Genomic DNA, 27,887 nt, shown 5'->3' on the forward strand with positions numbered 1-27,887 from the left:
TGCGCGTGAATACGCGTCGAGCCGGCCGAGCGGCAGAACCACCTTTCCAGTACTGTCGCATCGCTGCGGCATATGGCGCCAGAATAACCGCCAACTCGACTGTATTGAGCGCGAGCTCCACCACTGAAAAGCTGGCGCTGCCGTCGGCGTAATGTGTATGAGGAATCACGCGGACACAGCGGCCGCGCATGGGCCGCGTCTGCTGCTTCGGAAGAGCCGAAGCAAATAAACTGAAAACGAAAGTTTAAAAGTCCCACCTGCTCTGCGTTTCTGATTAAGTGGGGAGGTTTTCCCGCTTCGGGTGTCCGCTTGACAACACTTGAAAGGGCTGTAATAGGTAGCGGCTGCCTTTGAAGGCGTCCGACATGGTAGACTACTGCTCGGTGCAGCAGTGCCGGACGATCGAACGCAACGGAGCCCGGTGTCAGCCTTCACACGTACGCACATGACAAGAAGCTGCGTGAAGCTTGGATCGCGAAACTTAAAACCGGCAGGCAGCCATCGGCTACAACTCGGGTGTGCATAAGCACTTCCTAGAGAAATATTTCTGCTACGGCGTCGGGGCTGCGATGTTCGGTGAGCAGCAGAAAGCGCGCGCTGCGACCGCCTCCCGCGTCCGAATAATGTCATGAAGCTTTGATCTATGAACTTGTTGATGCTAGATTCTTACAAGTTCACTGGGATGGAAAGGGAATGGTAAGAAGCACATTAAAAAAAGGCACGGCATATGCTCATATTTGTGTTAGCACCAAACAATGAATGTGCTTAATAAAGAAAGAAAAAAAAATTGCGGAAAATTGCTCGCCGAGAAGACGGATAAACATACAGTGCGATGCAACTTGAGAAATAATGATATTGAAACATCCAAGAATTTAGAAGAAAATAAATAAATATTGAATCGTCCCGACGGCATATCAAAAGTTGCCTAGGCGTCGAAGTCCCTAGTTATAACGAAATTGTTTTCGAACAGCTCTGACAGTCCACGCAACAATGGTTGCTTGTGTACTGTCAAATGCTCATATGCTGCGGCCTAAAGCTCACGGCACGAAGCAAAACATTGTGCACGGACATGCATGCAGACGCGCGGTCGGTCGCTGCGAACCCGTGCGATCGCTGCATTGGAGCTTAATTTTTTTAATGCTCCATTTGGTTATACAGACAACCCACTTTAAGAATATTGTTACGTAGGAAGACACCGACGAAAAGCTATTTACAGGTATATTTACAAGGCTACAAGGCAATACGCTGCGCTTGGCCAAGAGGCAACAGCCCGCGCTAGCTTCTAATCGTCGTCGTCGTCTTCACACTGCTCGCCTTTCGTGATCGCACATATTGTGCCGTAGCACTACCCCCGGCGGCAAAAGCGCCGTCCCGGAGCGACTAAAGATCGGACTCGGAAGCAGTGTAGTAGGCCTTGAGCCTACTGACGTGTACGACATCACTAGATGCCAGAGGAGAGGACGAGGTTGAACCCACAGGAGCAATTTCGTAAGTCACAGGCGTCACCTGGCGCAGCACGCGGTAGGGCCCTGTGTAGCGCGAAAGGAGCTTCTCGGAAAGTCCGACGTGACGAGTGGGCGACCACAGAAGCACGAGCGCCCCAGGCGAAAACTGTACGTCACGATGGCGGGCGTTGTACTGGCACTGCTGAGTGGTTTGTGAGGCCGTCAGTCGAGCACGGGCAAGCTGGCGTGCATGGTCGGCGAGGGCGATGGCGTCGCGCGCATACTCGCTTGTTGAGACCGCAGCAGGAGGAAGTGCCGTGTCTAAGGGCAAGGTAGGTTCGCGACCGTACAGTAGATAAAAGGGAGAAAATCCAGCGGTGTCGTGCCGGGAAGAATTGTACGCAAATGTTACGTAAGGAAGGGCAATGTCCCAGTCGTGGTGGTCCGTGGAAACGTACTTGGCCAGCATATCGGTAAGAGTACGGTTTAACCGCTCTGTCAGGCCATTGGTTTGAGGATGGTATGAGGTAGTCAGTTTGTGTTGAATGGAGCAGGAACGCACAATGTCAGCGATAACGTTCGAGAGAAAGTTTCGACCACGGTCAGTAAGGAGCTGTCGCGGGGCGCCATGAAGCAAGATAATGTCACGCAAGAGAAAGTCCGCGACGTCAGTGGCGCAACTGGTAGGGAGAGCCCGAGTGATAGCGTATCGGGTGGCGTAATCAGTCGCGACGGCTACCCATTTGTTCCCAGAGGATGACGTGGGAAAGGGACCGAGGAGGTCTAATCCAACACGAAAGAACGGTTCCACGGGGATGGTGATCGGCTGGAGATGACCGGCAGGTAGCACCTGAGGTGTTTTCCGACGCTGGCAGGGATCACAGGCAGCAACATAGCGTCGAACGGAGCGAGCGAGACCAGGCCAATAGAAGCGGCGGCGGACGCGGTCGTACGTGCGGGTTACCCCAAGATGTCCTGCAGTGGGTGCGTCATGCATCTCAAAGAGCACAGTCTGTCGTAGCTGTTTTGGCACGACAAGAAGAAGGTCAGAGCCGTCAGGGAGGAAGTTCCTTCGATACAGAATGCCGCCCTGGAGGACATATCGGCGAACGGATGCGTCGGTAGGTGTAGAGCGCAGACGCGCGATAAGTGCTCGCAGCGATAGGTCTCGGTACTGCTCATCGGCGATGTTAGCGAAGGCAGACACAGAGAAAATGCCGTTGGCGCTACTACTGTCGGCGTCGTCAGGCTTGTCGACCGGGTAGCGAGACAGGCAGTCAGCGTCCTTGTGTAGTCGGCCAGATTTATAGGTGACAGTATACGAATATTCTTGGAGGCGTAAGGCCCAGCGACCAAGTCTTCCTGTAGGATCTTTCAGTGAGCATAACCAGCAAAGCGCGTGATGGTCGGTGACAACGGAAAAGGATCGGCCATATAAGTATGGGCGGAATTTCGCAACCGCCCAAACTAGGGCCAGACACTCACGCTCAGTGATGGAATAGTTGCGCTCCGCGGGTGAGAGGAGCCTGCTGGCGTAAGCGATAACCCGGTCGTGGCCACGCTGGCGTTGTGCCAGTACCGCGCCAATTCCGTGACTGCTGGCATCAGTACGGACTTCGGTAGGCGCAGAAGGATCGAAATGGGCCAGAACCGGAGGCGTTGTGAGAATGTCGATTAGATGTGAGAATGCAGAGGCCTCGTTATCGCCCCACTGGAAAGGGGCGTCCTTTTTCAAAAGCTCGGTTAGTGGTCGTGCTATGGCGGCGAAATTTCTCACGAAACGGCGGAAGTACGAACAAAGGCCGATGAAGCTGCGCACATCCTTGACACACTTCGGAACAGGGAAGTGCGCAACAGCATGGATCTTGCCTGGGTCCGGTTGCACTCCGTTCGCGTCAACGAGATGTCCAAGGACGGTAATCTGGCTACGGCCGAATTGGCACTTGGATGCGTTGAGTTGCAGACCGGCTCGACGAAAAACGTCCAGGACTGCTGAGAGGCGCTCGAGGTGCGTAGCGAACGTTGGGGAGAACACGATGACGTCGTCCAGGTAGCACAGGCACGTGGACCATTTGAATCCGTGAAGAAGGGAGTCCATCATGCGTTCAAAAGTGGCAGGGGCGTTACATAGACCGAACGGCATCACTTTGAATTGATAAAGACCGTCGGGTGTGACAAAAGCAGTCTTCTCGCGGTCGAGATCGTCCACGGCAATCTGCCAGTAGCCGGAGCGAAGGTCAATAGAGGAGAAATAGCGAGCACCGTGGAGGCAGTCAAGGGCGTCATCAATCCGAGGTAGGGGATACACGTCCTTTTTGGTAACCCGATTAAGGTGCCGATAATCCACGCAAAAGCGCCATGAGCCATCCTTCTTTTTGACCAGTACTACAGGTGACGCCCATGGACTATATGATGGTTCAATAATGTTCTTGGCAAGCATTTTGCGAACTTCTGCGTGAATAACTTGACGCTCAGCTGGTGACACTCGATACGGGCGGCGATGAATAGGAGGGGCATCGCCGGTATTAATGCGATGTTTGACAGCTGTAGTTTGGGCCAAACGACGATCGTTAAAGTCAAAAATATCGTGGTAGGAAAACAGAACGCGGTAGAGTTCACGAGCGTGCTCGGACGGCAAGTCGGGGGCAATCATTTTCTGGAAGTCGGCGATGGTACAATTTGCCGACTGCGATGGTAGAGGAGTATCGGATGAAGTGTCGTCAACTGCAATGGATGCTACTGAGTGATCTTCGAAGGAGCAAAGGTGGGCCAGAGACATCCCACGTGGCAGCACTTGTGTCGTCAAGCCAAAGTTGAGCACTGGCAGGCAGACGCAATTCTCCGTAACAGATAAAACTGTATGAGGTACTGTGATCCCGTGTGTAAGGAGGACGTCTGGCATAGGAGCCGCGATGTAGTGACCGTCGGGGACTGGTGGGGATGACACTAGGTCAACGTAGGTCAGTGCCGAAGGTGGCAAGCGAACGAAGTCGGCGGAACTGAGGCGACTGGGTTGAGGTTCAGCAGGATCGAGAACAGGCAGGTCAAGGCGGAGAGTACTGGCGGAACAATCGATGAGAGCAGAATGTGCGGAGAGGAAATCTAAGCCGAGGATGATGTCGTGAGGACACTGGGCGATGACTGTGAATAGCACGATTGTTGAGCGATCGGCGAAGGAGACGCGGGCGGTACACATACCAATAACGGGGGCTGTTCCGCCATCGGCGACACGGACAACAGGCGTCGTGGCGGGCGCGATAAGTTTCTTGAGCCGGTTACGAAGGTCAGCGCTCATTACGGACAAATGCGCCCCAGTGTCTATGAGTGCAGACACAGAAACACCGTCGACTTGCACGTCAAGAAGGTTCAGATGAGTGGGCAACGTCAGGAGAGGATTTGGCGGCGTAGGGAGCAATGCAGCGTCACCTCGAGGCGCTGCATCATCTAGTTTTCCGGTTGGGAGCGGCGTCCGAAGGGAGTCGGCGAATAGGAGCGACGGGGCTGGGGAGAGCGAGATTGTCGTCGTTGGGGTGAAGGCGAACGAGAATAGGGGCGGCTCGTTGCAGGAGAGTCAGTGGCGGCATTATCGGAGCGTGCGGCATAGGGACGAGAAGGGCCACCTGGGGAGCGAGAGTAGGCAGTGTAAGTAGACCGGATCGGGGAACTCCCGCGACTGCGACAGTGCCGAGAAATGTGCCCGATTCGATGGCAGTAGAAACAAATGGGCTTGTCGTCAGCAGTGCGCCATTCAGATGGGTTGCGGAAACGTGGTGGGTAAGAAGACGCGGGACGGGGCGGAATGGAAGAAGCCGGGCGGGTATCAGGGCGATGGGCCGAGCAGATGGTGTGAAGACCCATGTTTTCGAACTCCTGGCGGACAACTGCCTGGATCAGTGAGACCGTGACTGCAGATGTGTTAGTGGGACTGGAGTCGAAGGCAGCCGGATAGGCGGCCGCGATCTCACGCCGGACGATCCTGGTAACATCAGCAGTGTTGTTGGGACGAGGAGCGTCGGCACAGGAAGATGTCGCTGGGGTGTTGGGCAGACGGGCAAACTTCTGGTCAATACGTCGGCTTTTGGCGAGTTCCAGGCGGCGGCACTCTTTTATAACAGCATCCACCGTCGCTACGTTGTTGCACACGAGCAAGTTGAAGGCGTCATTGGCAATGCCTTTGAGGATGTGGGAAACCTTGTCTGACTCAGTCATGTGGGTGTCAACTTTGCGGCACAGAGCCAAGACGTCCTGAATGTACGTGACATAGGGCTCTGTGGACGTCTGCACACGGCCGGAAAGCGCCTTCTGCGCGGCAAGTTGGTGACCGTAGGGGTTGCCGAACAAGTCTCGAAGCTGTGTCTTAAGGGAATCCCAACTGGTGAGCTCATCTTCGTGCGTGCGATACCAAACTCTAGGTGTGCCACCGAGGTAAAAGACTACGTTGGCGAGCATAATAGTAGGGTCCCACCGGTTATTGCGGCTGACGTGTTCATACAGGCTGATTCAGTCATCGACGTCTTCCCCATCTTTGCCTGAGAATACGCCAGGATCACGGGGAGCGGGGAGAGTGATGTAGGTCGTCGAAGTGGCAGCAGGTGTCGGAGCCGGCGGAGTCGGGTTGTCGTCGCCGGGAGCCATGAAGGAAGGCTCGACGTACCGTCCACTGCGAAGCTCCGTGACGAGGTACAGGGAACGTCCACCTCCACCAGATATGTTACGTAGGAAGACACCGACGAAAAGCTATTTACAAGTATAAATACAAGGCTACAAGGCAATACGCTGCGCTTGGCCAAGAGGCAACAGCCCGCGCTAGCTTCTAATCGTCGTCGTCGTCTTCACACTGCTCGCCTTTCGTGATCGCACATATTGTGCCGTAGCAATATATTTCACGTAGTTTGCTCTCACCTATTGCATACCTTTCACGCAAGAAAGCGGTTTGGAGGACTCCATTGCGGAGACCGCACGCAGTGACGTTCACTGTGCGTATTCAGTAAAGAGATAGCGTCTGTAAAAGATTCTGTGCTTTGTGTTTACCTGAGATTATTATTTTGACAGTGAAGAACTTCTGTCGTTTCGAGAGTAATTACACTAATTGTCCAGGAGGGTTTCTGCTGGGTGTTTTTATTGAGCACCGACAGCCAAACCTATGAGCAACGCACCGCGTTATGCCTCATACAACGAACCTACGCAACCGAAGCCCCTCCGACGGATGGCGACTCCGTGATTCCTCGCCGCAGTCGTGTATTAAGTCGAGGGTTTGACGGAAGCCCGTCTGGTCGGGATGAAGCATGAAGCAATAAAACGACGGGCACCGACCAAAAAAAGTACTAGAAAAGGATGAAATCTAAAAGACGTTTCGGCTTCCCTACAGACGCCTTGTTCACAATGGGATAAAGGAAAGTTCACGGAAGCTTATGTATACTTCAGAACGTGACGTAAGCAGCCCGTGTATGACGGGGGGAAGGTTCCCTCATTTAGATTGAGCGAGTGACGTGTTTTTTGTATCTCCAGCGATTACAGATACAGCCGCGATTTCAAGTTTCTTTCTTGGCCGATAACTCTCGAGCGATCCCAGTCAATCTTGTGGCCCGTTGTATCCGTGTGCTCTGCAAGGGCATTCGAAACTGTACGTTTCTTTTCGGCATCCTTCTGATGCTGCCTCTTTCTCTGTTTGAAGTTGCCCGATTCACCGATGTATGCGTAGTCGCAATCTGCGCAGGGTATCTTATAGACTACGCCGGGAAACGATTCTCTTGGAAGCCTGTCCTTACCGCCAACGAGTGCTTGCCTCAGCTTACACGCGAGCACGTGCGCCACCTCAACGTCATAACTGCGCAGAATGCCAGACAAGGTTTCCCTTGTCCCTGGAACGTAGGGTATGGCGGCACGCTTTCTTGGTCGGGGATTGGCCGGACGGATTGAATTGGACAGGCGGCGTTCCACAGCACTCAAAAAAGGCGTGGGATAGCCGCTTGCCGAGAGAGCTCCTCGCACGTGGTCCAAGTCTGTGGAATGACTTTCTGCTGTTGTGCAAATACGGTTCGCACGGTTGAGCAGGGAGGCAGCAACCGACCTTTTGTGAGCGTCAGGATGAACGTATTGAAAGTTCAGGTAGCGGCTAGTGTGAGTGTCCTTATGGTATACGCTGAACGAAAGTCGTCCATCGCGTCTGGTGACAAGTATGTCTAAAAAAGGGAGTCTGCTGTCGACCTCTATCTCAACTGTAAATTGGATGGCCTTTTCCTGACTGGTTAGGTGCGCAGTGAACGAAGCCAAAGCGCTGCGCCGAATCACACAAGAACAGTCGTCCACATAGCACAGAAAAACTTTTTGCCTAGGACTGAAGGACGCGAGAGCATGACTTTCCAAACACTCCATCGTAAGATTGGCAGCAGTAACAGAGACAGATGCACCCATTGCCATACCGTGGACTTGTCTGTAGAAGACCTTGTCGAAGCAGAGGTACGTGTTTCCGAGGCAGAAACAGAGGAGCCTCTTGAGGTCGGGAACGTCAATGGGCGACCTGTCTGGCAGAGTCCTGTCAGATACTAAAGCAGAAGTGCATGCTTCTACAGTCATATCAGTCGGAATTGAGGTAAACAGCGACACCGCGTCGAACGAAAACATCACCTCGTCGTCGTCTAGATACACGTCACGAACTTTTTCAATAAAGTCGCAGGAGTTGCTCACATGCGTGGAGCTCTTCCCAATGAGTGGAGCCAGAAACTGGTGCAGGTATGCGGACAATTTGTAGAGAGGGGAGCGGGAGTGGTCAACGATTGGATGCAGGGGGACGTTAGGCTTGTGAACCTTCGGCAAGCTATAAAGTGCAGGTGCAGCACCGTTATGATAGAGAAGCTTACAATACAAATGCTTGTGCTCGGGAGCTACGAAGCGGAACACGTCAGCCAGGAGAGCCTGGAAGTTCCTCTGAACCTTCAAGGTCGGGTCCCGAGTGGGCCGAACGTAAGTGTCCTGGTCATTAAGCAGGGTCAACATCTTTTGTAGGCAGCCGTGTCAATTAGCACTGTTGCATCTCCCTTGTCAGCGGGAAGAATCACGATTCCATGTATCCGAGAGAATCGTTTCCCGGCGTAGTTTATAAGATACCCTGCGCAGATTGCGACTACGCATACATCGGTGAATCGGGCAACTTCAAACAGAAACTGAGGCAGCATCAAAAAGATGTTGAAAAGAAACGTACAGTTTCGAATGCCCTTGCCGAGCACACGGATGCAACGGGCCACAAGATTCACTGGGATCGCTCGAGAGTTATCGGCCAAGAAAGAAACTTGAAATCGCGGCTGTATCTGTAATCGCTGGAGATACAAAAAAACTCGTCACACGCTCAATCGAAATGAGGGAACCCTCCCCCCGTCATACACGCGCTGCTTACGTCACGTTCTGAAGTATACATAAGCTTCCGTGAACTTTCCTCTATCCCATTGTGAACAAGGCTTCCGTAGGGAAGCCGAAACGCCTTTTAGATTTAATCCTTTTTAGTACTTCTTTTGGTCAGTGCCCGTCGTTTTATTGCTTCAGTCGTGTATTAAACGCGTAACTACGTTCTCCCACAGGGTTCCCCTCTGACGGACTGTTCGTCGGCGCGCTGTGGCTCGTCACAGCTTCGCTGTGAGTGGCCGCCTGAAATGAGTTCAGCAAAGCAAAACGATTCCTACGAAGCCACGACCAGCATACGTGTTTGTTCTCATAAACTGCAGATGGGCTTGCCATAGGTCGTATCGCGATGGAATACATCGCGCTTGGACCGTTGGTCAGATCGCTACGACGCGCAACCACGCCGGGCTGCGCGTTTGCAACCGCACAAACTTATGCGCAGCCAGGCGTGGTTGCGCCTGTGGTTGCTTGCCGAAGGTACAGTGCACTAGCTATTCTAGTGCACTGTACCGAAGGCAAAAAATGTAATGTGAGAATCTGGCCCGACACGATGGCGGAATAACGCCGACTTCCGGCGTCACTTAAAGCTTCACAAAGAGTGACGTCAGGGCCCCTCAGATTTTCCTTCCTCCAGTATAGCATGAAGGCGAATGCTTTTACACCGGCAAACCTCTGCTTTAAAGTAAAGAGCCCTCTCTCTCGCTTTGTCAAAAAAGGCAGGCTGCGTATGCAGCGGCATGAGTGGGTACGCAGCATACTCGAACGGGGCTTATCTAGGGACGTTGGCACGATAAACCAACAAGTTGCCACACAGCGGTGACAATCTATCGCCACATTAACTGAGCACTCCATAAAATAATGTGCCACCCAACCGAGAAGCACGCTGACAAAGCCAAAATTTGGCGCCGACTAACGAGCCTGCTGTTGGCCTGCTTCAGCTTGCTTCGCGATCACGGACGTATCCAGATCCGGTAACTAGCCCCATCCACATCCAGCCGCTGTTTATGGCATACTTTTATTTTGTTGGGGGCGTGCTGCGCTGCTGCAGCGGTGAAGAGTCGCGTAAATGATGCGGATGTGCCCAGTTATTTCCCACAACAACGTGCAGTAAAGCACACTCTTGATCAGCTGCGCGCGAAATGGGTGCGTATTCCTGAAAGGAGTGGTAAAAAAATATTTATTTTGGCTATCAGCTGTTGCGAAGTGGCAGTAAGCAGTTGACAGCCCTAGGAAGGGCGTGACGGCGCGCGCGAGCTCTTTTATACCATTGGGGGTAGAGAATTCGTATGGAGAAGTTTGAAGCTGCTGTTAAGTAGCTTGTTGAGAGATAAAATGTGGAAATTTGTCTCCCCCCCCCCCCCCCTCCTTTGGGTGTTCGTTTACTATCGCCAACTAATCGCTTCAACCATTTTCTCTTCAATCACATGTCTTGTGAATCGCATTTAAGAACCGTTTGTGCACTCTCTTAAGCAGCGTTTCTGCCCAAACACGTTCAAAATTGTTTTCAGAAAGCATCACAGAAATACTCGATGGACTGAAGCTCTGCGTTGGCGACGAACAAAAAGTGGACGATGCCGATTTATTTCTTCGCCTGAAGAGTCTCCTGGCACTCCTCGCAGCTGATGGTAAGAGTTCAAAGGAGCGCAATGCAACTTTCGTTTTTCGCCGCAGTGCAGTGTTAAACCGTGTGGTGACGCACTTTTGTGCATCTACTATATTGATTCGTCTTTGTTGTGCAGAACAACATTCCAAGTCCGAAGCGAACCGGCAGCAGGTGTGTGAGCGTCTCGTGAAGAGTGCGTTTGTCAGTTCCACAAAAGATATTCTCAAGGGTTCCTCAGCCGTCACTGAAGAAACCTTGGCTCTCCTTGTTCAAGTGATAGCCGAAGCGGCCAAATATGGTTGGTTTGGCTTTCACATATGCTTTATGTAAAAAAATAGTTGCAAACACATATGCTATAATAGAAAAATTAATGGCGCTCTGTTTCATCGCATTTCGCTTTCCCGGATTTCCATTTGCATTAATGGATATGTCATTTGTTTCTAATGAAGTTTGAAGTTTATGCAAACAATTGCATAAAGAAAAAAGCAATTGTGTACTGCCCCCCATAGCCAAAGGCTAGTTGTGGGGCAATATACAAAATTGTAATTGGCAGTAATCGAAGTCATTAACATTACATATACTAGAATCGGAACAAAAGTACACTTGAAGGAAGAATACAAGCACCTGTCTATACACTTTCTTATAGTTTTATTTTTCATTAGTGAAATACCCAGTCGTCGCACCTGCCTGATTTCACAGACAAGTAAGGAACTTGGTGTGAGAAGCAGTTACAATCATTGTGATATTGAATGGTGAATGTGGATTGTCACGTTGAGTGCTGCAAACAGTCTGCATCATAGTTTGGTGTCAGCAGGACTTCTGCCCCTTGCTTTCTTGTAGCTGCCACAAAGGTACAGGGAAATAATATAGTAATGCTAGCTCTTACCGAGTGCGTGGACTTCTTACTGTGTAGATGAGCTGCAAGAACTACTGGCAACTTTTCTGTGCTGCAAAATTTTATGCGCGTTGGTGACTCAGCCAGTTCTCGTTGCAGTTGTTAGGTGCAATATAGTGTTTCATGTATACAGCTTCTGCGAAGTCCTGTGCTGCATGCCAGAAGCAGCTCAAGACAGCACTGTTCGAACAGAAATAATGGAATCTAAGGGGCACAAAAGCATCAATTTAGGGGCTACAAAGCGATTGAGCCCCGGTATGCAGACTTATCCAGCCTGAATATGTACTAGCTGACCCTGCATTGCACCTAACATTTGCAACAAGGATATATGGGCTGTGCCTTCACTGCATAAAATTTTGCAAAGCAGGGAAACTGCCTTGTAGGTTTTTCAACTCATTGATGTTCTTGTCTCTCATTGATCACGGTATAAAATTATTGCTTTACCAAAATCTCTATATATTAAGCATCCAGTGGTGTTGCAAGAACTAATAACACCATTAGTGTAAATTAAGTTGGTGGCATTTTTGTGGGAAGCTTTCCTCAGAATCTGACAAGTGTATTCTGAGGCAACCAGCATCTGATTTGCAGCATAAAACCCTGTGGTGTTAAGTGGCATGCTGCATCACTTGCTGCGTTATTAGGCAAGTAATGCGGCACGGGCCACACTACTTGCATTGCAACTTTGATGGATACAGAATAATTGCAAGAATTTTTTAATGCAGAGTGATGAAACGCATGCTCAGCTTTCACTTGTGCAATTTTAGAAAAAGATAGAAAAGTGGCCTTTTATATAGAGTGGTCTTAGAGAATTTATTTTTACTAAACCATTTATGTTGAGTGGAACTTTAACATAATAAGATGTCCGTCAGAGGTGTGAAAATTGAGCTGGAAATAGTAAAGACATGTAAATAAGTTTCCTCCATTTATTATTCGGACTTTAATATCTCCTAAAAAATAATTTCCTAAATTAACATTGTTGTATGCCGCATGGTATCTTCCTGCTTTCTTTCTTGAAAATTGCATACGTAAAATAGCATAACAAAGCTTCTAGCCGATTCAACTTTATTTTTTTTTTTAAAGCCTAGCAGGAATGATAATCTGCTCGGTGAGTGTGTAGTTGTTTTTGCAATAAATGCCCAAATATGAGAAACTGCAAAATTTGCTGAAAAATAAACTTTTGATATTGATCATCGTGCTGAGTGGTAAAATTGTCGGGAAAAAGAGGCCAGGTGGACAGGATAGACACTGGTCTTCACTTGGCCTTTCTTTTTCCCAACAATATTACTGCCCAGCACAATGATCAGTATGCAACACCGACTCGCCCAGCAGGCTACAGTCCTAAGCTTTTGGGTCGCCACAGGTGCAGTTTTTTTAAGCAAAACCTGTTTTTCACGAGCTAGGTTCGATATTGCATTCAGATTTCAAAATATGCACCTTTAAATTTTCTCAAAATTGAAATGGTAACCTAGACCACTCATTCGGTCGTATCTGGAGATGCCTATTTGCAACGTCAACCTTTAAGCATATAATGTTGGCTGTTTCGTTTTTTTTTTTTTAGCCCTGAGCCATTTTGCTGCCGTTACCAACTTGAACACATCATGTTCATGTTTCCTAACAGAGCCTCTGAGGAAACAGTTCACAGAAGCAGCTGTTGTGGATCCTCTCCTGGGACTTATATCTCATAAGAACTATGCAGTGGTGCTCCAGGCTTGCCGTGCTCTTGGAAACATCTGTTATGATAACGGTAAGTGCAACATCATTTCATACCTGTGTCACACGGGCGAGGTTAATGCCATTAAATGTTTAAGACCTTAAGTTTCTTAAAGTCATTATATTTCGATCGCTGCTACATGTGCATGCTTAATGACATTAAACATTGGGATGGCAATAGCTGCAGTGAAACGGTTAAGTTTGCTTGCCAATTGTAATACAATAAAAAAACAGTTATCTAGGAAGCAGATGTTTAAGAAATATTGTGAGAAACATTAATCGGCATATTGTATGTAGTTTACTTCAGGAATGTCATTGTTGCACCCAGTCGTAAACTGTTTGAAGCCAAAGCTAGCTCGACGGCCAATCCATGGTGTAGCCAAAGCATTGAAAATGGAAAAATGGCGCTCACAGCTTCAAAGCTCTCAAGCAGCGATCTTGAAGAATTTGACCGTGTGCTTCAGTTTGTTCTGGTGCACGTGCTTCTTCAAGCCAAACATCGTTGAGAAATTCGGAGGCTTCAGTATGAGGCCAACAAGGCAAGGAGCCGCTGCCGTGCAATCGAACAGCTTCTCTTGGCTAATGCACTCACGATTAGTGCTCTAGCCATGCGTAGTGGCAAGGTCGCCTGCTGATATCTATGAAAATAAAGAGCTTCTTTTAAAAAAGTGAAGAATATATTAGTTGTTTTTTCTACAAGTTAGCTTAATATTGTCAGAATGTGGTCACCACGGTGGAGACAGTGGAAACGAGAGTATGCATTCGACGGCCAAGTGAGCTGTAATAATTGTAAGAATGCACTACGCCATGAGAAAGAGCAATTTTTTAAAGAAAGTGAAGAATATATTAATTGTTATTCACTAAGAATCTGGTTAGTCTTGTCAGGATGTGGAGACATAGGGAAAGAGAGTATACATTTGATGGCCAAGTGAGTTACAAGAATGTACTACGTCGGGCATTAAGCTTTAACGTCACTAAGCATGTCCGTGTGGCACGTCAGGAGCGACATTAAAGGTTAAGGCATTAGCCAGTTAATGTCCTTTTCTGTGCCCGTGTGGCAGGGGTATCAGGTTCAAAAATAAGGTTGCCACCTATGACAAGTATAAGAAAAAAAAAGTGCAGACACAAGGAATGTGGGGGGGAGGAGGGGAGGTGATAAATGCAATTACAAATAAACTGAAAACAAAATAAAGTAGCACTGCATCCAGTACACACTTTGCATAATTTAAATATATTGAAAGGCTTTATATAAATGTGGTACTACACATTTAGAGAAAGAGAGAGAGAGAGAGAACCCGTCAATGAAAAGCAGATTTTAGCCCACGTATAGACATCACTGACATGCTATTCTGTGTGGGGCAGGGAATTCGGTAGAGAAAGACAGAAGAATAAAGGCGCAAAAAAAAAAGAATAAGTTAAAAGAAAGAATTGGACACTGAGTTTTCTTACTCATGGGCAATGGCGTGCAATGTTGGAGTCCTTCCTACACATTTAAAATTTTCACAAAGACCAGCTGGTGAAGCCAGCAGCCCACTGAGTGTCGTTTTCACAGCCCATGAATGTGTGGGTGCGAGGGAACAAGCATTGTGCCTCCAGTTTGCTCGTTTTGCTCATGTGGCCCAGACTGCTTGTTGCAGCCATTGCATCGGGCGCCAACAGTCGGCAGATGCTGAGAAGATTTATAGAAGAGAAGCTGAAGTTGCACTCTGACCCATAGGGAAAAAACTTGGAAGAAAACTAATAAATGTAGAACAATGTACTGCTCAATCTCAAAACTTTGGATAACATGACAGTTTCACAACATTGAACAATTTAAGAACTAGGAAGCAATTTGCTTGCAACAATCCAGCTGTTTGCTATGTATCTATGCCTGAGGCAAGTTATGGGCCAATTTAGGGAGAACTGGAAAACTTTCAAATGGCATGCAGGTGTGAGAGTCGAACTGGCAGCCGTGCCACTGTGAGGGGAAAACCAGCCATGCCAGTAAAAAGCTGGCCAGGTTTCAACGATACACAAAAACCTCTTTCTGCTTTGTGATAAGCAGCTGTCCAAAAGGCATTAGGTTTTGTTAATGGAACAAGTTACATTTTGCAAATTATGAAAGTTATTTACTAATTTTACAAGTAGTTTGCTGAAAGCTGCTCGTTCACTTATTTGGTCCACATTATTGCAGCCCTCTGCATCTCTCTGAAGTTTTGCAGATTGCTAAAGATGCACAGCAATAGTTGTTGTGCACCTGCCGCAGTAGCTCAATGGCTATGACATTCTGCTGCTGAGCACAACATTGCAGATGTTATTCCTGGCCATGGCAGCCACATTTTGATGAGGGTGAAATGCAATAAATATGAGTCAAGTTGTGCTGCGTAGTTGATACAAAGTGCACGGGAAGTGGAAACATCAATATGCACAAGATGATGTGTGTAATAATGTGAATCAACAATTATAGGGATTTCAATGAGCAGGATGTAAATAAACAGTTATTTTGTGCACCATCTTGTTTGTCTTTGTGTGTGTTTCGTATCATCCACGCAGCACAACTTGGCTCCCATGTTGAACCAACTAGCCTACGCACAACCATTTATCGAAATGCAAAAGCACTCGTGTACATAGATTTAGGCGAATTTAAAGAACCTTAAGTGGTTAAAATTAAGCTGGAGCCCTTCACCATGGCTTCTCTCATAGCCTCAGTTTTGTTTTGGGAGGTTAAGCTCTGTGAAGTAATTGTACATTCCTTAGTGCACATGTGCATGTTACCTGATCTCATGGTGGTTCTGTGAAAGATACAACTGTAGAGGAAAACCTGTCTTGAGAACTTGTTTATTTCCGTAAAGGGACACTAAAGGCAAATACTAAGTCAAACTAAAGTGATAGATCAGTGCTCAAGAATCTGTAAGGCGTCAATATTATCGCGAACAGAGCCTTAATAATTGAGAAATCAAGGTAAATGCAGGACATGATTAGAGACTCCCCCGGGACAGTCAAGCACTTGCCTGATGATGAAAGCACTCCTCAGTTAAATTCTGTCACTAGTACACAGCTGCTCGTTGCAAAAACCATCCTCATATTGTATTATAAGATGAAAAAAAAAATGCTGCATGTCCAGTTCCATTTCATGTTTAGAAAAAAGAGCTCAATGAAATTACCGTTGGCAACGACGCAGGCGGTCAAAAGGTTTCATTTTCGCTAGACTCTGCGCTGCTGATGCTTTCGCGTTCCAGTACTTTCCTGATTACATAGTGCTGCACTGGTTTTGCTGGCTCGCGAAACTCTCACAAACTGCAAGTGGCAGAGAATTCAACTTCCATGTGGTGTTGCACAATGCCGAAACGGTCTACGCCACTTGACCAAAAAGAAGCTGCAGCGGCGCTCTGGTCGGTGCTGCCGTCTGTCGGGCGCTGTTTTGCTCACCGACAGCAGCAAAGGGCAGTGATGGCGTATGCACCGTCGCCACTCCCCCGGTTGCGTGGCGGGAGATTTGAATTTCAAAAAAGGTTTTTGGACCATTCAGATACAATTTTCTCATAACCTTAGTCTTTTCTTCGCACGAAACTTGTGTTGCGAGGTTTCTGGAAAGGTATTTAAATGGCCCACGTCGACGTAGTATTTGCCTTCAGTGTCCCTTTAAGAGGAAGCTTTAGCTTGAGTGCTCCTATCTTAATACATGTAAAAGGAGAATTCCTTTTTCTGGGCAACCACTGCACCAAATTTGACAAGGTTTGTTGCATTTAAAACAAAAACTTAAAATCTAGTGAATGTTGGTTTCAAATTTTCAATTTAGGTCTTCTATTTTTATTAAAAATGGGCAAAAATCGTAAATTTTCAGTAAACGAAACCATCAAGTTTACAACTCTAACTCAGCAATTAAAAATGATATCACAATTATGTCAATTGCATCTAATAATACATCTAAAGTGGACAAAATTGATGTTACAGATGAATCTAAAAAAAATTTAGTAATATGGAAATACAGCTTTTGCAGAACCCCTATACACAGCATAACGAATTCACGCAAGATATAAATTGACATGTTGAATTTGTCTGCTTTGAATGATCTAATGGATGCCATTTACAGAACTGCGATATCTGTTCTTGAGGTAGAGCTATTAATTTGTGAACATTGTGCTTTTTTATTTTTTAACTTTCATATTTTTGAAAATTCTTTTTACAAAATTCAAGCCCTAAATCGAAATTCCACTTCCAACACTCACTAGAATTTACCTTTATCTCTCAAATGCAACAAATTTCATTAAAGTCGGTCCAGGGGTTATCTTAAAAAGCGTTTCTACGTTTTACATACATTTGAATAGGCCATGTCGGAGTTGGGCCCGAGCTAAAGCTTCCTCTTAATTTGTGTCTTCAGATATTTTAGTTAGATACGCTTGGTCGTTCACTCTTGCAGCCCTGTGGTTAATCTCAAATCTTTGTACTGTATAAGTAAGCCGCCATAGCAAAGTTTTTGCTGCTGTGGGGCTAGTGTATCACATGTATTAAAATCATGTCCTGAAGAAGTAGGTCCACAGGTTGCATTGATGGCTTTCATTTGTAGCCTGAACTTCCAGTGTTTCAAGAAATTGTTGTTATAACATGATCCGGTGAATGCATTAATTTTTTGCTCACCATTTTGGGTAGATGTATTATATGTATTGTTAAGCTTCTTTGTAATGCTACTTTGTTTTCAGGAACATGTAATGATGGTGATGTTCTATGATGTGTGAGCGGGTCTGTGTTTATACCTTAATGCCCTGTATTTCAGACGATGGAAGGGACCTTGTCCGGGCTAAGCAAGGTGTCGAGCAGCTGTTGCAACTTCTGCAGAATGTTCTTGAAGTCGACTCAGCACCAAGAGATCTGCATACTGTTGTTTCAGGGTGCCTCCTAAATTTGACCGATATGCAAGGTGATTGCTGTTACCCATTAATTGCATATTGTACGTTGTGTGCGTGCAAGTCAGTACAAGTATTTAGCTTTCCCCGCAAAACAAGATCACGCAAGAGTAACTGTGGAGTTGCTGAATTTTGTCATTTGACTGTAAAAATTGTTTGTTGCATACTGGAATTAGGAGGGATATCGTCGAAGCTCGATATTACGAACATGGATATAACAAGTAATTGAATATAAAAAGTAAATAAAGAACATGACTGGTCATGCTTTAATTCAATGGAGTATTCTTCGGCCATAACAAAATCAGTAATGTGGGATCCGACATGGTATTGGTAATTATGAAGCAAATTTTCGTTTGCACATGCCTCAAAATATATCTTCTGTTAGCAAAATGTCTAATACAGTCGCCGACCAACTTTCTAGGCACCTGAATTTTCGTATCTGTGCGATTATTCAGGCTTTCCTGGTGCACCGCCACCTGCAATTAGCATCAATGTGTAATGGAAATAGCTGAATTTGTGGACACCACATGGTGGTCCAGGCATGAACCACACATGAAATGCGACATATGTGGTGGCTATGATCGCAGTTGCTGCCATATCAGGTAGGCATGAAACCTCAATTCCGGTTCCCGACTCCTGACAAAACGGCGTTGGTTAGGCCTACTGGCCTAAACATTGCACCCGGTGCAGTGACTAGTGACAAGGCATTGCGGGAAGCTTGCCGTCAATACGTTAACACTCATAGACCTTATTGGCAATTCAGTGAGATCAGACGCACGGGCCAGACTGATGACTATAGAAGCGTAGTACGGATCTATTTGCAGTACCCTCCACGTGCTAAAAGCCTGGCGGCAACTTGGCTTGGTCGGACCATAGTCATTAGATCTTGCTTGATAACACCGATCGCACGATTGCATCTTTGCAGTAGTGAAAATTGTGTATATGTAATTTATTGTTGTTCCCATGTATTGTATAGGCACGATAAGATGGCCGACAGGCCATCAAAATTTGCAGGCGACCCTTGCTGGCCTGTCGGAGGCACTTGCTAGTGCTTATTTCGCATAGACCCGATTGCGATATTTTTTCTGCTAATATCTGTGTGTTTGCTTATAACAAATGTGCAATGAAATTAAACCTCTATATTATAAAGTGGGTAAGATCGGCTCGGCAATTTGCTCGTTATATAGAAATTTCATTTTATTGAAATTCAACCTTTTTTGCAATTAAGTACAGTCACCGATCGATTTCTCTTGCACGCAAAGGGGCCGCAGAATTTTCCAAATTTTGGGCAATCGAAAAAGCAAATTGAAATGACGAAACCATTCATTTTGATGAATTTGGGAGTTGGCGACGAACGATATGGTTTTATACCACGTCGACGATATCTTCATATCGGCGGTTCAAATTAAGCGAAGCCAGCCACGCTTTCGCGTACACTCCATCCCCGCAGCAGATAGCGTCGCCCGCACTGAGACGATGCTATCATGAAAAGCGCGGGTTGCAAGGAGCGAATGCTTGGTATGCCTCTCATTCGAAGTCGCTGAAACTCGAGATTACTCAACCTCCAATACTAAACACGCACGACGACAGCTTGCATGATGCCACGCTGTTTCAGCATGCCCACTCTGCACACGTGGCAGATTACCTCTAAATTAGGGTGCGCGGCTGCGTATGCGCTCAGCTGCACTTATAGCCATGCGCAGCCAGGGCAGAGACACGCCCCAGAAATCGCCACCGTGGCAACTTACCCCCGCTTTTCGCGCACGCTTGATCGTGTTACCGCAAGCTCGCTCCCCTCCCCCTCTTTCCCTTTGCTCGGTGGGAAGGCGGCACTTGTGAAGCCACCATCTTGTCTCACCCTCGCACACTTTCACTCGCACCTAAAGCATAAAGTGTGTGGTACGATAGGATTTTGTCACACATGAAATTTCTAAGGAACATGATGCGAGTCTACTTTGGCAGTCGCTCTTGTCGCAAAACTTGAGATTTGTGTTTGCAAGCAGCCACTTGTAATTCAATCATTTGACCATCTGTGTCCTTCCTTTGCGGCGGAAACAAAGTTCTGTTACATTGAAATTGTATACAAACACACTTTGTTATATTGAGGTTCTAAGTACATGGTGTTTATGGACAAGACGTTATGAAAAGTTAAATACTTGGTTATATAGAGATTTTCGTTATAATGAAGTTTGTTATGCCGAGGTTTAACTGTATAAAGAAGGTATTTTTGTGGCCTACGCGACTTCGTCATAACGAGGTTCGACTTTAATTTGTTAATGTTGAATATTGGGTGGATTGGCAGGGCATACTTGCTGATGGAAAGCGCAATCATTCATACAAAACAAATTAAGAGGTGCCTACACACACTGAGTGCTTCTTTCAACTGAAAGACTTATTCCCAGGTCTGTGGAATAAATAGGAAAGGCAATCAAAGAGAATAATTAAACAGATTGTCCATCAGAAGTAAGAGGTAACACAAGATTGGTAGAAGAGTGGATGCACAGAGAGTGCTTACTTGCAACATGTTTGTTGCGCTTGTAAACATAAATTTGTTGCAGGTCAACGTTATGCGTGTCTGCTCTTCTGTCAATCTTGTGTTCTTTTGCTGTACTTCATGTTATGCATCGCCAACAAGGCCATCTTTCCACTCTCTTAGATGAAATATGCTTCCTCATGCTTATGGAAAAGTGGACTGCTGCAAGCCCAAAAGTATTAAAAACTTTGCAGCCATCTCATTATAATGTGCCATGAAAGTTACATTGCGCCACATAGATTGTGCTGATTGTGCTGCCACCTCTTTCAGAAATACAAGAGGACGCCCTTCGTTTGGGTGTGATTGATATTCTGCTCAAGTACCTCCAAAAGTATTCGGATGTTGAAGATGTCGTCATGCACTGTGTCTTGGTGCTCAACGGCATTGCTGATTCAGGTAATGTTAAAACATTTAGTTTTAATTCTATGTATTCATTTCTGGTCTCAAGAGAATACAGCTGCCTTAATGTAGTCAGTGTTATTGTCTGTATTTCCAGATATTGTTTTGATTTCATCTGTGCTTAAACACAGTTTAAACATAGTGTCCTTTTTGTCCTTATATGGCACTAAAATATAATGCGCCATTTGGCTCATTACTCTGTGTGTAGGCAGCTCAACCCCTCCTCCTGGAAGAAGAAAAGCTTAGCGTAGCTGTTGTCGCACATCATTTTATGCTAGGTGTCCCCGGTATACAGAAATTGCGGGGAGGGGGAAGGGGAGGCCCCACGTGCCTGATATTCCCCCTCTTGGTTACACCCCTGTCAGAGTGGCTATTCATGTAAAAAAGCAGATGGGCATCTCAAAACAAGCTGAAAGAAGTAGCACAGCTTTTCCTATACATACAGCCCAATGCAAGCAGAATATTTCATTTCTAGAATTCACTCAAACGTCTGGTTATAGTTATATGCATAACCAAATATAACCAGATGTTTTGTTTCCAGCACTTCAATTAAAATTTTGGCTCGTCATATTCAGCGCATTAAAATCAATATGTTGGATGTTGTGGGGTTAACATAGCTGAAATGCCAACATGTCCAACAAAAATACAGGTCCCTGAAAAATTTTACAAGCAACTCATTAAATATAAGACCAAATCAGCTGATACGAAGTAGGACTGATCATCCTGCTAATTATGCATATACTGCCTCGTGTAGGCTCACCATCAGCTGGCAATGCTTTCTTCTCTGCAGACGATGGTCGTAAGCGACTTACCGAAAAACACACACTGTCTCTTCTGCTTAGTAATCTTGACAGAGTTTTCTCGGAAGAAGTGACTGAAGTTTTGCTCGAGTTGTTTGGAAATCTTGCTGAAAGTGGTGAGTATTTTTTTATTTGCTGCACTAAAGTATTGTTAAGAGTAGTTGGTATGCCATGTACAATCTTTGTTTACTACCTATCTGCGATGTGTTTGCATTACATCAGGGCCTCTGATTATATTGCACAATAAAATATTTCGAGTTGAATGGGTAACACACTGCAAGAGCATCTCGTAAAAGAGGGCTTGCTTGAAATCTTAAAAGGACCCTAAAACGATTTTTAAGATTTTGTATAAATGTATTGAGTCATTAAGGTTGGCCCTTCTGATCATTAAGTAATGTATTTAAGCACTCCATGTAAAGCGTGTAATTTATTATAAGGTTTTAAAAATGTACATCGCTAGCAATCGCAGTACGCCACTTGCCTGAATTTTCCAAGGTTAGGGTGAACCAATGTTGTGTGTAGTAGTTGGAGTGTTAGTTACCGTATTTATTTGAATCTGGGCCAGCCCTGATGCTAAGCCGACTCCCGAATGTCCGAAGCCAGAAAAAATAGAAAAAGCTTACCTTGAATGTAGGGTGAACAAGAAAGTGAGGACAGCATTCACAAAATGAAAACAGCATTTATTTAATATGAACATGCCGAGCTCACTCTACATCATCATCGCTGCTAGCCTTGTAAGCTCATGTCCGTGTGCCCATAGATGCGCAGACAATGAGGCAAGGCTCATACGCGTTGAAAAGCAGTGGGATCTTGGTGAACAGCTCCTATCTGTTATCGTGCTTATCTTCCTTATCGCTGTCATCTCGTTGCGGCACACACAAAAAGTGTCTCCCATTGCCCCCTCCAACGACGGACGTTTTTGTCATCGATGCTGAAGTCCCACCCCGCTTGAACATTTGACGGTGCCTCTATGGCTAGCACAACTTTTCGTTTGAAAGTGGTACTATAGTGGTTATGTTAACCCCACACTACATGCCGATACGACACATGTCAAAATGGCAACGTCGCTCGTGTACTTTAGTTGGCTACTGGCGCAGCTAGTAGCAGCTGCGATACTGACTTTTCTAGATGGCGCTAGCTATGCTCTATACTTATCATTTTCAATTACAAACTGGCGTGTTTATTAAAATCCTAAAATCTAAGCCGACCCTAGTGTTTGGTGTATGATTATTTGAAAAAAGCTATCCTAGATTCGAATAAATACGATAATGTGTTTCTGTAAAAAAGAACGTAATAGAAAGAGAATGCACAAGGACAATTTGACTACACTCAAGTGCTTCCGGCACACAGCAAGTGTCATCTGCTTGTGTTACAGTGTGCTCCAAGTTGACGTGAGCTGCGCAATCTGTGTTGTTCTCGCTCTGTCTTTTCGTGAGCACCATGGTTTGCCCTTGCATTGTGTGGAGCAAACGTAGCAATTGGCGGCATGTCAAGCTGCGACATCATGTCCCTCAGCAAGGAAACATGCGAGCATAGTGGCTGCAGCGCTGGTTATCAGTATCCGCTCGGCACCAGCATCTATGCATTTGCGGTCGTCACTTCATGCCGAAGGATTACTATATACCAGAAAAGTGTTTCGCCTGTCCGGTATTCCGGTAAACACAAGCACAAGCGGACTGGGCCTGGGCGTAATACAGGATGAGTGGAGGCGCAGACGTGGACGGCCTGTACGATGCAGCCACTTGGTGGCACTGAGCTAAGCCACGCACAGAACTAATATAGCAGTGACCAAGTGTATTCCACTTTGCTGCTGGTGTAAATTCTTGGCAGGTGCGTAACCATCAACAGATTGCTTTTGTAAATGTTTAAAATGTTTTACATTTGGTTACAGCAATATTAGCTTTTCGTTTGGCTGGTTAAGCTCTGCGCCACCAGGTGGATAGACATTGCAGACCGATTAGGCCGCTCACGTATGTCTAGTGCATCTATGCTAAAGCTCCTTCATCACCAGAACAGTTAAATGGAGAGGATTTAGTTTACGCCTCCACCCATCAGTCAAAACGCCCAGTTCGCCTGTGGTTACCGCAATAATTTACATGCTCAGCGCTGCGACAGAATGCTTGCAACGCATGCTGCTTAGATAGCTCTCGCTTGAGTTCGACTGCCATGCAGCTGGCGGAGAGGTAGGAGAGGCTTTGCGCACTGGTTCCAATACAGTCAGAAGTAGATGCATCCACAGTGCATCCTGACACAGAGCCAGTGAAGGCGGAGCTTAGCCCTGATCACTCTGCAACCGAGTTGAGATAAAGCATGGCTATGGAGGAGGGTAACTTGTAATTTCAGGGACCCTTTAACGCTTTATTTTTATGTACAGAATGGTAGGCCATTAAAGGCTTGAGAGGAGACAGGGTAATAGTGCACTTGTAACTTTTCTCTTTGGTTTTTCTCTTTGTGACATTGCTTAGATGAGGTGAAAGAGGACCTTGTGGAACTGGGCTTTTGCGAGAAGCTCATTGAAGTGCTGAAGCGATTTCAACCTGGGTCTGGCACTCCTTTGTCAGAAGAGAAGCAGAGCGTGATAAAGACTATCTGTGACCTTACAGTCCTAGTCCTAACTGGAGGCAAGTGCAAGCAGTGCTGTGATCTCTCCTGCGTTAATTCTGCAACATTTATTGTGTTCATTACCTGCCGTGGTGGTGAGTGACTCTGGCATTGCGCTGCTAAGCCCGTGGATGTGGGATCGAATCCCGGCTGCGTCGACTGCATTTCGATGGGGACGAAAAACAAGAATGCCTGTATATCGTGCATTGAGGGCATGTTAAAGAACGCCAGGTGGTCAAAATTATTCTGGAATCCCTCATTGCAGCATGCCTCATAATCAAATCGTGGTTCTGGCATGTAAAACAATAGAATTTAATTTTAATTTTCGTATGTGCAGTAGTGTAACTATTTATTATGGCTAAGAGTGGTTCTCCTGAACTTACACATTTGGTTTCTGTAATTGAAACTCAGTATAACGAATTATCCGATTAACAAAGTAAATTTTGAATTGTTCTCTATGGCTGCTTATAACGAATGTCAGACATAATGAAAGTATTTTTTGTGTTCATTATAATGAGGATTATGCAGAATTGTACCTCCCTCTTTTTTTTCTTTTTTGCACTGTGTCTTTGTGTCACTGGTTTTGCATGTGGGACCTAGCTTTAATTATATGTGAAAAACTAAATTATTTTGCACATAATGATGTCTCAACTAGCTGTCGCTTGTGAGACACTTGACATCAGTCATTGATTACTTTCTATTCACTGAAGAGACCCTCCAAAACAATTGCACTTTTCAAAGTTTGTGCAAATATGCATTATAGTGGAACCGCGGTTCTACGTCCCCGGTTTTGCGGCGACCCGGGTTTTACGACGGATTAGCGCAGGCCCGACGTAGTGCCCATAGAAGCAATCATTAAAAACCCCGGTTATCCGATGCAATTTTGTGCCTGACCCGCGTTACACGACGACTCTCGCGAAGTGCGGGACAGAATGGCGGTCTAAATAAAAGTGTTGCGGGTCTCTTTTCTCGCTCCGTCTCTCCGCATGCAGAGCGCTTGACACCGCTCGACCGGCTCTCTCCCCCACCAGCAGCTGCCCGTGACGCTCGCTGTGCTGAAATAGCGCCTTTTCTTCACAATCACTTACTCCCTCTCTTCTCGGCGGCGTCGCCTCTCGTCTCATTGGGGAAGCGTTTCTCTCCTTCCAGTTTCCCAGCAGCAGATCGCCGACAAGGTAGCGCGGAGAGGCCTAGGTTTATTGCGCATATTCTTCGTCGTAATCCTAGTGACCAGCGTTCAGCGGAGGTTTTGAGTTGTGTGGAGCAGCGCGACGCACGATGTCCCTAAAGCGGACAGTTCTGTCGCTCGGCGATAAGCTGAATATTATTTAGGGAGTGGAAAAATGGCATGGAGCCGTGAAAGCCAGCATTGCCCGAGACCTTAAGATAGCCGAATTTTCGCTTAAGACGATCCTGGCAAACAAAGTGCGGTGATATTGCAGAATGCCAACAAGTTTGGGCTCAAGCGGAAAGCGGCAAAAGAAGGACAGCATGAGAAGTTAGAAGAAGTTCTCGTCAAGTGGCTGCATCAAGCACGGAGCTCTGCGATCAACGTTGACGGCGCCATTCTAAAAGAAAAGGCAGACCTTGTGGCATTGCGTCTGGGCATCGACGACTTTCAGGCATCAAACGGGTGGCTGGATCGCTTTAAAAAAACAAAACAGGATTGTGTACAGCCACTCCTGCGAAGAAAGCACTTCTGTGGACGTTTCGACTGTGAACGAGTGGATGGAGTCGCTGCCGGGGATTATTGCTGCACACAAGCCCTGCGACGTTTTCAACGCCGATGAGAGCGGTATTTTTTACCATATGCAGCCCGAGCAAACCCTTGCGTTTAAGGGTGACAGCTGTCATGGTGGCAAACGTAGTAAAGAGTGTGTGATGGCACTATTCTGTGCTAATGAGGACGGTTCCGAGAGGCTGCCCGTGCTTGTTGTTGGAAAGTTTGCAAAGCCACGGTGCTTTAAGAACTTGAAGACGCTGCCGTGCAGCTACAACTTCAACAAAAAGGCGAGGATTACGTCTTCGCTCTTCAGCAATTTTTTGCAGCAGCTGGATAACAAAATGGGTGCTAAGGCGAGGAAAATACTGCTTTGCGTGGACAATGCACCATGCCACCCACCCGATACGTCCAGCCTAAGGAACATAAAGGTTTTTTTTCCGCTTACTGCACAAGCCGGCTGCAGCCGCTGGATGCCAGCATCATTAAGTGCGTCAAGCAAGGGTACTGGAAGCAGTTAGTGCAGCATCAGCTGGCGGCTATGGAGCGCAGTGAGTTGGAAAAAAAGATCACTGTGCTCGACGCAATGCATTTTATTGCCAGTTCGCGAAATGCAGTGTCGCGAAGCACAATCGCTAACCCGTTCAAGCACTGTGGCTTTAAGCGAGAGACTGCCTCCTCTGGTTGGGTACGCAACAGCCTCGATGCCACTCGAGGCCGTTGCAGGCTTCACTGACGACGATTTCGAGGGTTTAAACCTCACCACGACCTTTGCCGAGTACATGTAGGCCGACGACGACGTTGCAATCTGCGGTGAGGTGTCACTGGATGACACCATCGAGGAGGCTTTGCCTAGTGCCGACACCGCTGCGACATCGGACAAGGACAACGACGACTCCACAGATGCCGTGCCTGTGCCTACCACGTTCGCCGAGGTGCTATGGCACATAGACGGCATCCGGAACTTCACTTGTTCACGTGACGCCACAGAGGACCTCCTTTTGGACGTTGCCCAACTCGAGCAAAAGCTCTTGGTTCACGGATCAAACAAGGTCCAAAAGAAACTTATCGGCTTTTTTTGAAGTTTGCGTCGTCTGGCGGGAATCGCGGCAATGGGCAGTGGAGTGCCGTAAAGGTTTGTTTGAATAAAGCATGATTGTACCTGTACTGCAGCATTAATTCTTATCGCATTTACTTTTTCGGTAATTTGGGTTTCCAAGCCCTGTAGAGTATGTTACTAGTAGTTTACATTGAAGTTTCTCTTAAATCCATCGCGCTAAATAAGTAGTACTTTTATAGGCATAATTTATGTTTGGATTTTATGACGCCCTCATTTTCCGACGCTTTTTCACGGTCCCAAGAAAGTCGTATAATTGGGGTTCAAGTGTATGTTCTAATATTTGGTCGTATATTATACCATTCAGTATTTGCTATGGCTTGAATTTCAGTATTCAAAGTTTTCGAAGTATTCGAAACACACGAATACAGTCAAACCAACTCATAATGATACTGGTTTTAACTATATATTGGTTATAACAATCAGAAGCTGCTGCAGCATCAACTTTTGTATATTTTCTATAGTGAAATAACCCGCTTGCTACATTGCCCCCATGCCGCATTATCATTTATAACGATAAAGTCTGGCTGCTGGGTGTCTGTGCCGAAAGGTAATGGAATGCAAAATCCTTGAAAAGAAAAAAATTACCGACGATTACGTTACTTCCTAATGCGAAATTTGAGCGCAGCAAATAAGCTGTTTCACCTTTTCGATAGATTGAGGCAAAGAAATCGAGCAACACATGTATGCGCTATCACTGAATTTTTTTTTTATTTTTCACACGTATTCCTTTAACAAAGACTCCGCTAACAGTTCTTGACAGTCATGAAGGAAGCTTTGTGGTCG

The 27,887-nt window shown here is 46.5% G+C and overlaps 1 protein-coding gene across 18 annotated transcripts in view; it reads left to right on the forward strand.

The window, feature by feature from the left end:
* The first annotated feature begins 9,853 nt into the window (after positions 1-9,853).
* vimar (visceral mesodermal armadillo-repeats) overlaps positions 9,854-27,887 on the forward strand; it is a 386,590-nt gene continuing 368,556 nt past the window's right edge. For all 18 annotated transcript variants that reach the window (XR_012822810.1, XR_012822809.1, XR_012822820.1 and 15 more), the window contains exons 1-8: positions 9,854-9,983; positions 10,349-10,465; positions 10,580-10,741; positions 12,957-13,082; positions 17,802-17,945; positions 20,735-20,860; positions 21,654-21,779; positions 24,129-24,284. Coding sequence is in view for 12 of the 18 variants with exons in the window: in XM_075669695.1 (XP_075525810.1) it covers positions 9,980-9,983; positions 10,349-10,465; positions 10,580-10,741; positions 12,957-13,082; positions 17,802-17,945; positions 20,735-20,860; positions 21,654-21,779; positions 24,129-24,284 (961 nt within the window). In the remaining 6 variants the exon portion in view is untranslated. The remainder of the gene's footprint in view (positions 9,984-10,348; positions 10,466-10,579; positions 10,742-12,956; positions 13,083-17,801; positions 17,946-20,734; positions 20,861-21,653; positions 21,780-24,128; positions 24,285-27,887) is intronic.

This window comes from Dermacentor variabilis, chromosome 1 (assembly GCF_050947875.1).
Source record: "Dermacentor variabilis isolate Ectoservices chromosome 1, ASM5094787v1, whole genome shotgun sequence".
In the NCBI taxonomy this organism is placed as follows: domain Eukaryota; kingdom Metazoa; phylum Arthropoda; class Arachnida; order Ixodida; family Ixodidae; genus Dermacentor; species Dermacentor variabilis.